General features: G+C 39.0%; 1 protein-coding gene across 1 annotated transcript in view; it reads right to left on the bottom strand.

Moving 5' to 3' along the window:
* LOC107678951 (deleted in autism protein 1 homolog) overlaps window positions 1–9,994 on the bottom strand; it is a 19,912-nt gene extending 9,918 nt beyond the window's left edge. Inside the window, exon 1 of the mRNA XM_016474349.1 lies at window positions 9,082–9,994. Coding sequence (XP_016329835.1) covers window positions 9,082–9,735 — 654 coding nt within the window. The 5' untranslated portion in view covers window positions 9,736–9,994. The remainder of the gene's footprint in view (window positions 1–9,081) is intronic.
* Window positions 9,995–10,476: the final 482 nt, after the last annotated feature.

The raw sequence follows: 10,476 nt of genomic DNA, 5'->3' as shown, positions 1-10,476 counted from the left end.
CTTTGTGGCAGGCGGCTTGTGACGTCCAAAAAAAATAAAATAAATAAAAATACCAAGACAAAGGACATGGCAAAGAGAATGGCTGAAAAGCAGAGAAAAGCATGGACTTTCTGTTCTTCATAAAGAACTCGAGGGAGTAGGCCATTTCTGAATTTCTGCTCGTTTTGCCGGAAATACAACAGGCATATTCATTCATAAAGCTGAACGGCAAATTTGGCACATTCGGAATACAAATAAAAGATAGAACTGTATAATTAAACTAAAATTATTATAGACTATATGGTTTTTGTCATCTTCTGATTGGTCAACTTCAGATGTATCGCCAAATCGTCTCGTTCAACCGCACATACGCCACAAATTTAAACCGACAGCATCCAATTTTTTTTGACAGTTTGAAAATTATCGGGAGGACGGGAGGTGCTCGTAACATCTCGGATCGGCCCGTAATTCTTCTCACACGGTACGAGCCGCGACCATGCGTGCATCTGCGATTTTCTCCCGAGAGAAAAAAAATCGCCTGCGTGCTCGTACGACAGCAAAAATCGCACCGTGTACGCCCGCCTTAAGGCTATAGGCAGGTGAGTTTTGTTTTCAGGGTTGGAGCTGAACTCTGCAGGACTCCGGCTCTCTAGGACCGAACTTGCCTACCCCTGGTCTAGCTCATAATCATATTCGGCACTTATAAAGTTCATGTTAGCACGCGATGGCACCATGAGACCAGCTATGTTGTTATTTTTATAGCGCCGTGCTCCCCGTCTGTGTAATTCATAAATAATCTGGCAGGGTGCAGAATTCGGCACGACACCAGTTCGAACATATATGGCTGAACACCGCTACTAGCAGTTTCTGACATTTTCAGTGCGTGAGAGAGTGTTTTGTTATTGCTGGCATGATGCCGGTGCGCGAGCTCTAGAAACTCCACCCTCTTCTGAAAGGGGAGGCGGGAGCACCAGCTCGTTTTCATTTAAAGGGACAAACACAAAAAACAGCGCATTTTGGCTCAAAATGGCAATTTCAACAAGCTATAAAAAAATTATCTGTAGGGTATTTTGAGCTAAGACTTCACATACACACACTGGGAACATCAGAGACTTATTTTACATCTTGTAAAAAGGGGCATAATAGGTCACCTTTAAAACACACTTAGATATGCTGGTGCAGAACCCTCTGAAAACAGGTGCACAATATATTGATACCATATCACAGCAGTGTTCAGTCCATATAAGTTTATCATACCCAAGCAATTTGAGAGAATGAGCTCATGGACGGACTAAATATTAACATTTCTATAAATTCCCTTGTCATTTGAGGTGTAACATAAGACTTACATAAGAAAATGTTGGAAATACATAGGTAACTCTCTGTAAATTTTTGTCTGCAAATCTGTACAAGGATTCAGGTGAGCGAATCTAGAACAGCTTCGGTGCCTATGCTCTATTGCTATGAATTTTCATTATTGTTTCGGGTTCTCACTGCTTTGTTGGCATGTGGGTGATTTAACGTGCATGAAAAGCTGTTTGTGATTCTCGATTACTGAAAATCACACTGTATTTGATGCAAAACTAACTTGACTAAATCAAATTAAGGAAAAAAAAATCATAACGGATATTTTCCACTTTTTTTTGTTTTTTTTGCCATAGACAAAGTATGCAACATGTTATTGGGCAACATGCCTAAGCAAACTAATCAAAGTGAACATTTAGGAGTTTTATTGTTCCATTTGTTTTCCCCATGCTTGACCAATTTAATAAATTAAATAGCATATCTGGTTAAAGAAGTCACCACTCGCAACTTCCATATTAGTTTTTGGCCACTGATTGTTTTTATATTTTTTTTTTCATCAGTATCAGGTAACAATGTATAGGCCTATAAATTGGCCAACATAAAGTTTTTGCCTATTATAAAATACACTTTTTATTTTATTCTATTTGGAATCTTTATATTGGTTTGTCAGTATAATAATCATTTTAAATACTAATTTAAAATAATATTAAATACCGCCAGATCCCGAAGTCGAAATCTGCCAGGGCATCGAGGTTTCGACACAATTGTTTTTGAGCCAAATATGGCTGTAGAGCCGCAGGGAAAGACTGATTATCTGAAGAAAAGAAAAAAAATATTTGGGAACTGGTAAAACATCTACTATAATATATTGAAAGTTTAATGATATTCATGTTGCTTGCAAAACATGTATACACAATTACTTTCAATGGCCACCAAAGCAGAAATATGCCAGCAGAAGTGCAGTTTACAGCGTCTTCCAGTCTGGGATAGGGCGGGGGTTTTAGTTTTAGAATTAGGGATCTTGTTGCCTTGGCATCAAGATGTTTGCGTTTACCGAAATAGATGTTAACTGCAACCCTAAACTAAAGCTTAAACAGTCTCACTACAGACAGCAGTAATTAACAGTCATCCCTCCCAGTGTTTCACGTGTAACCGTCACTAACCGCCTTTCTCATGTAAAATGCTCTGCCAGGGTGTGGTTGAAATTCTCCACATTTTCACAGTCAATCCCTGGGATCTGCAACAAACGTGTCAGAACAAGCATCAAGTATACAGATGAAGGGTGAGTGAAGAATTGCTACAATAAATGCAAAAAAAATTTCAAAAATGCAATGTGGAGGAAAACATCCTTTGCCGGTTGTGAAACATATTACACAGTCTGATAAGCCAATTTAAAGGGCTGTTGAGGAAGAACTAAACACAAGTTGTTTTGTTCTTCACATTAATTGACTGCCCTTTTCCCTCAAACCCCATCGTTGACCTGCGGTTCGCCACGCAGGCGTAGAAGCAGACCAGCCCCCGTCTGACATTTTGCTTGGCTATTAAATTTTAAAACAAGAGTCAGTCTACAGAAAGATCTTGTCCCTGCGGGGTGCCGTGCTTATTCTACAGCTTGGCAGTCTTTTCTCTAGCCCTTCCCCCAAAATATCCCTCTCTGCATCCCATCCCAGACTGCAGACCACCAATCCACCAGCTGAGGACAAGAACGAGTGAAGAGAAGGAGAGATAAATTGCTGAAGGTTTTTCTACTGTATACTCAGTCTACGGGTCTATTTTTGAACAAGCACAGGCAACTAGGGTTTGGTTATTCATTTATGACATTAACAAATATATAGGAAGGACACAATGGGTGACGCTAGCTCATTTATTTTAAGGCACACCATTTTGATTTGAGATTCAAAAGAAAACTTACATTCTTTGTGATACCAGCTCAGATCTTTTAAACATTAGGCATCTACCTCATTGAAAACAAAGTAAACAAATCGTCTTTAAAAAAATAAATAAATACTATGGAAGTCAATGGCTACCGTCAACTGCTTGGTTACCAACATTTTTCAGATATATTTTGTGTTCAGAACAAACAAGTGAGTGAACAAAGTGAAAAAACTCATACAGGCTTGGAACAAGTGGAGGGTGAGAATGACAGACTTTTCATTTTTGGGTGAACTATCCTTTTAAAATATAAAAAGCCATTTATTTATTTATTTTTCTCACAAAGATATTTCTAACTACATTTTAATATGGCACTGTAGTAATGTTGATTATTAATGTCAATATAATGGGAAAAATCAATTGAATCGACTGAAATTGTACTAGTATTTATTACTAGTACAATTTATTATTATTGTACTAGTATTCATTGTAATAGAATTGTTACTAGTATTTAGCAGCTGCATCGCATATAGCTATTCTATTTATTATACAGAGATGAGAATAATTTGTTGGATAAGTGTGCAAATTTTAATTAAAATGTAATTTCATATTAATAAATACACTTTTTATTGCATAAATAAGGTAATTTTGCAAATTAATTTTATGATTTTTTTATTTTATTTATTTATGTTTACTTTGGATGTAAATACAGTTTCATATAGTGGACACTAAAACTATGCCAACATTTTGCCCTGTGGGCTACACTGCATGTACTCTCAACTGAAGAAGCAATGTGACAAACTCAGTTAATACTCATTATTTTAATCATACGCTAGATTTAATTATATCGCATGGAATTGATCTTACTGATATAGATATCGTACTTCAAAGTGATGATGTTACTGACCATTTCCTTGTATCGTGCATGCTGCGTATTACTGATATTAACTATATGGCTCCACGTTATCGGCCGGGCAGAACTATTGTTCCAGCCACCAAAGACAGATTCACAAATAACCTGCCTGATTTATCTCTGTAAAGTTGCTTTGCAATGATTTGTATCGTGAAAAGCGCTGTACAAATAAACTTGACTTGACTTGACTTAATACGTTCATCCAAGACAGCACACAGACTTAAGGGAAATGTTATTATAAAATTAAGCATATTTCGGTCCAATTAAAAACACACTTATTTATACAATTTATATATAATGTGATTTTGTTTCATGTGGCTGGGGGGGGGGTTTCCCTCCATACCCAAAACTAACACAAGTAGGCTACACCTTAATTTTTCCTCTAACTTGTGAATAGCTCAAGTTATGAAACACCTGTAAGAGAACATTGCAAAACGGCAGAGGTGGTGAGAAAACATCTGCTTCTAGAAAAACTAGACAGACTACATCTTCATTTGGAAGGTGTGAGTTTTATTAGCTGACAGGATTGCAAACGTGTGGGAGGCACCAGTGACCACCAGAGCAGAAAAAGAACTTGGCTTTCCCGTTCAGTTTCTCCAAAGGCATCATCCTTGAACCAAAACAACTACAAAACTTAAATAATAAAGATTTAGAGGCAAAAAAAAAAAAGTATTCAGAAACTATTCAAGTACAAAATTGTGTGCTTATGAAAACTGACTCATTCCATAAACCAGCACACATGATGTGTTTTTTTTTGTTTTGTTTTTTAAGCATAAACCTCACTAAATTTATTTTTGCTATGGGGTAAGAAAATAAACTTAATGCAAGATATATTCTCTGTCTTAATATCTAATGCAATTTTGCTCCTTGTGTAAATATAAATCTTATTCACAGTGTTTAAATTACCTAACTAGTCTGCAAAAACTCGGTAGAAGGGGGGGGGCGAATACAAGACTTAGCTTCTACAGACAAATATATCAATGTTTAAAAACTAACTTCTCCATGAAGAATCTGCACGGGATTATTACCCAACTGTTACACATTCAGCAACCAATGTGCAAATGCACTGGCTTAATCATCATCTGCTGATTGGCAATTGACTGGCTGTGTTCGAAAACCTTTCATGCTGTTTTTATTTAATGCTCTCTTACTTTACCAAAATCCTGCCCTCATTTGACTCCACACAATCCAGGGGGAGCTTTCAGAAGTACCGTTTTGCCATTTTTTCTCCAGCTGAACTCACAAACTATGTCAGGTGCAGGGAGGAACGTCTCGACAAGCAACCATTCTGGAGGCAAGCAATGCACCCTTGACTGCGTTAACCCCACAGGCCTGTCATGTCCTGTTGTCAAGCTGGCTGAGCAGGCAGAGCCTATGCTAACGCGGGGGCTGTTAACAAAGTACCGTGCTCCTGGCTAAATTTGAGCAAGGTCACCTAAACCAGCCTCTACATCTATTGAACATGACCTCATGCATCACAGTTTCACAGACAGAAGATAGAATGCAGGGAACGTCGGCTCACGAAAGTGTGAATTAATAAACATCTCTGCAAAGAATGTGGGTCACAGAATCTCCTCAACCTACTCGAGAAATCAGCATAGAACAAAACATAATGCTGTTTTAAAGGTTCAAATCTGGCTGGTTGACAGAGGAAAATTTTATGGTTTATGTGAATAGGGTAAAATAAATACAATGGTTGGCTTCAGCATTTCATGGCAGGACTGTGGGACTTTTAAAACAAAGGCCTTTCATATCACACGCGATTCGTTATTTCTGGCCATTGTATTAATTTCTAAAAATATCTGTTCCTTTGGGACAAATTGCTTTCCTTGCAGCACCATGATTTCGGCAGACAAAAAAAAGGGGGCCTGTTGTGGGCCAACCTTACAACTGCACTGAGGATTGGTTTCCACTGACAAAAACAGGTTTGGTTTCTCACATAGCTGAGAGGAAGGGCTGCTTTCCTGCCAGAAACCTCACAGTAGATTGGAAACTGAAGCAGTGGTTAATAGCATCATGGCATTATACAGAGTAAAAGAAGTGAGAGTGAGAAGTTTTGTGAGGGAAAAACAAGTTCTGCTTGAATTAATTCTCAGAAAATGAGGCGATTATGGATGGCTTAATTACAGTACAAAAAAAGCACAACGTAAGGAAAGAAGTAAAAAAGCATTATAATATTTATATTTTAAATTGACATATCCACCTTATTTTTCAGTCTGTTGACCATATTTGATGTGCTCTATATCCACCTTAATTTTCAAAGCGGAAGCCGTTTTCTGTGAACGTGTTAGACTTCCGGTTCATTAGCCGCTGTAGGGAAATAACAAGAGGAAAAACAAAGTGCAGTAAAGGGTAAAACTGGTTGCACTACAAACCAGTGTGTTTATAATTATGATAATACATTAAAATAATATAGCAAGACACACCAGTTTGCAATATCAAGCAGCAAAACAAGCTGTTTTGTACAGCTAAAAATAGCTGGAAGTGAATGAGACCAGAAGTCAGACACATTAAATTTACAAATGGCTGCGCCCAAAAATAAGGTGAAAAATAAGGTGGATACTACAGTGGTACTGTAATATTTTGGACATGGAAGGATGCTGATTTTGGGGTATTCTTTAAAGTACCTTAGAATACAGTAAATACAATTATACATGAACAGTGTATTTAACAAAATTTGTCAGAAACATGGCAGTAGCTCTTTTGCTTAAAACATTTGTGTAGTGTAGCTTTCCCATTACCAAGCAACTTTTGCTTAAAATTAGCAGTGTGGCACAACAAAAATTCACATTGCTGTTTGTTTATAAATTGCATTTAAACCAACTTTACAACCAAGTGAGGTAATAATCAAACACTCTCATAAACTGTCTTTTTTATCATACAGTATGTAGTGCAGTGAAGGCTCAGAGACTAGCTTCTAATTGTATTCGTTGTATGTAGTGAACACACCTCTGTTTAATGCTGGCACACTAACTGATATCTTCTTGTGTCAGGTAAATACATTGAAATATTGCTCACATAAAATATTTCAGTGTGGTAGTTCCTTTTCGTTAGTTTCCCTTTCGTTAGCATCTAAGTACCTTTTTTAGGAATAGATTCCCTGTAGTTTAACTACTTTTAAACTTTTTTTTTTTAAAGTAGCTTCCTCAAACTTGTATATGCATGAATGATTAAATATATGTTAATTGTGATCTGATGCCATCACTGTTCCACCATAGTCCACAGTAGTTGCTAAAACCACAAGGTTGTACTTGAAATAAAAATGAAAGTCTAGCCTTCTAAAACACAAGAGCATCTTCTCCGGCTTGGTATACACTCAGCATAGATGCCATCAATTCTTAATGAACTGGTGCGCAACCACTCATTTCTTTTTATCCCTGAAATATTACAGTGTTTCTTGTTTATGGAATAGCCAAAGGCATTAAACCACCCTTCAGGGTCTACCAGAAGCTCCTCTGGTGCTTGGAGAGTTCAGGTTATCCAGAGTACTCCCAGGGGGAACGGATTTCCCATGCCAATGGTTCACAAGTTTACACATACTTAACTATTTATGAGCACTGGAAAACATGCAGGAACAGCTCAAACAAAATAATGATGGGCAGAATCACAGATAGACGGAAGGAGAAGAGGTCCTGGAAGTGGACCGGAGGACTGGATAACAAATCACAGGGTGCTTTGAACTGATAATGTTATGGCATTACAAACTTGATGGAATTATCTGGATGAAAGAAAGAGAGGCACTGCAGAAGAAGCAACAGAGAGTGAGAAACAAACAGAGACAAAGGAGGAGGCCACCGAATGACAGGGACCACACATAACTAGTCAGATTTTATAGACTGGGTTGATCTCCCCTTTGTTTAGCAAATGCCAGAGGGTGTCAGGACCTTGTGATAGATTAGAGGTCAGCAAGACACCGAATGTCTTCACAGGGCTTTTGTTCCTTTGTTGTTCTGGGCATTTACCAGCTGCGGCCAATGGGAAGTGAAATTTAAATTGATTGTCCAATTGTAAATCAGTATTGAAAATTGGTCAGATAGTGGCCCTTATTATCATTGCTATCTCAAGATGGTAAGTAGCATGGTATGTCAGGAGAAAATACACCGATATGAAGGCCTAAACAGTACAGTGACTGTGAGATACATTATAAATGTGCTGATAAGAAACAGCCTATTCTGCAAGGCAGCTTTTGCGATTAAGAAATAAAATCGTAATGACCATTAAGTTTTTAAATAATTCAAAATTCTTTAAAATATTAATTAAGGCAAGATAAATCCACCAGCTTTGGCCTATAAAGCTGCAATTAAACACTTCCCAATTGAGGTCCTTCAATATTACAGGGGCAGGACTTCAAACTCTAGAATTGTGGCTTACAAACTACACAGGCAGGAATGGAAACAGAGAGGCAGGGAAAGTAGCACACCCTATAATTTACAGCTACATTTTTTTGCCTATTTGCAGCCCACCAAACTGACAGGTTATATTCCACTGGCGGAATTATCAAGGGCAATTCAAGAGCATATGTTATGATCTGGCTTTTATAACACAGGCGATATATTACAGGCCCAGGGAGTCTGTCAGAGAGACATGGGTTAGTAGACAACATGAAAAAGCCTACCTGAAGCACTAAGGGCTCTGGATTGAAAGCCAAGGTCATCAAGAGCTGCATCCTTTCTGTGTCCTTAAGGTTCTTAAGGAGGAAGCTTCCAGAGTCCTTTGTCTCAGCATACCTCCTGACTATTCTGTCCAGCAGTCTTTGGGACGGACAATGAACAAGGTCTGACCAGCCTTCCACAACGTCTGGGGTGAAAGTAGCACACCCTATAATTTACAGCGGCATTTTTTTGCCTATTTGCAGCCCACCAAACTGACAGGTTATATTCCACTGGCGGAATTATCAAGGGCAATTCAAGAGCATATGTTATGATCTGGCTTTTATAACACAGGCGATATATTACAGGCCCAGGGAGTCTGTCAGAGAGACATGGGTTAGTAGACAACATGAAAAAGCCTACCTGAAGCACTAAGGGTTCTGGATTGAAAGCCAAGGTCATCAGCAGCTGCATTCTTTCTGTGTCCTTAAGGTTCTTGAGGAGGAAGCTTCCAGAGTCCTTTGTCTCAGCATACCTCCTGACTATTCTGTCCAGCAGTCTTTGGGACGGACATTGAACAAGGTCTGACCAGCCTTCCACAACGTCTGGGGTTAGGAGTCTGACGTCCCCATTAAGTCGGGCAAACTCAGTCTTGTAAATGGCCTGGATAAGATCGCAACGAGGTCGGCCTGTTGCCCGCTTGCAAATCTTCTGGTCAATATCAGTAAGCTCTTGGTTGGAACCCAAACGCTTGAGTACAATCCTCCGTGTACCCTCACGAGGCTCCCCGTACTGGGCAAAGAAAACATTTTTCACATTGAAGATATCCAGGAAGCGAAGGCGACCCCATGTCTCGAAAGATATCTGTCCATTCATGAACTTGCGACACCAGCTGGTGCCAAAGCAGGCTGGGCACTTGTTGAGGTTGATGAACCTTCGGTCGGTGAGTTCATTCTTTTGGAAAGAGGCGAAGAGGTTGTGCGTGTTCATCAGCAAGATGACAAACAGGCCAATGACAAAAAGAAGCTTCAGACACCTGTACAAACGGCCAAGCTTGAGTGGGAGGAAGCGCAGCATGTTCGTGCACTAGCCAGGCAGGGCAGGGGTAAAGGGGAAAGGGGGAAAGGGCAATGAATAGTGTCAGGGACAGGACTCAGTGGATCTCCATCACTAGTGTTGACTCATCAACTGGAGTTCCCAAAGGGGGAAAAACTAGCAGAGCCCCCCCTTGCAAGTGCTTGCTGGGTTAAGACATTCTCATAGGCATTGCTTTGGAGTGCACAGTGCTGATGCACATAAAAGCTGGCCTGCAAAGAAGCACACAAAAAGAACAAACATATTATGTTAAGTTGCATTTGACCAGGGCTACAGCATGGAACAAAGAACATGCCAATTTCCTATTACGGACAACTTCACACTATTTGAACAGTTACTTTCCATTTCTCCCAACCTGAAATTTCTTCTTTCCCAGGGTATAAACCTCTAAGAAAAAACAAGATTGTGTGTTGCTTTGAAATGTTTAACAAATTGGAAACATTCAGGTCATTTGAGCGAATGCATTGCTTTCCGAACTGTAATGAGATTGATTTCTGCCAGACCAATAAACGGCAAGATACTCTGTACCAGACTGTGCTGGCTCATATTTCCTTCAGAATAGCTCCTAACAACTACGGATTTAAAAAAAAAGTGAGTGTTTTAAAAAGTAAACAAACATTAAGAAATATATGTCACATCTAAAACAAGGTATGTTACGGAAACAGTTTACCATACTGCTCCTCAACAATAAAAGCAAATGATCTGTGATTGTTTCCATCACCT

Source organism: Sinocyclocheilus anshuiensis, unplaced genomic scaffold (genome assembly GCF_001515605.1).
Source record: "Sinocyclocheilus anshuiensis isolate Anshui unplaced genomic scaffold, SAMN03320099.WGS_v1.1 scaffold2358, whole genome shotgun sequence".
Taxonomy (NCBI): domain Eukaryota; kingdom Metazoa; phylum Chordata; class Actinopteri; order Cypriniformes; family Cyprinidae; genus Sinocyclocheilus; species Sinocyclocheilus anshuiensis.
This window is presented reverse-complemented; position numbering and strand designations above follow the sequence as displayed.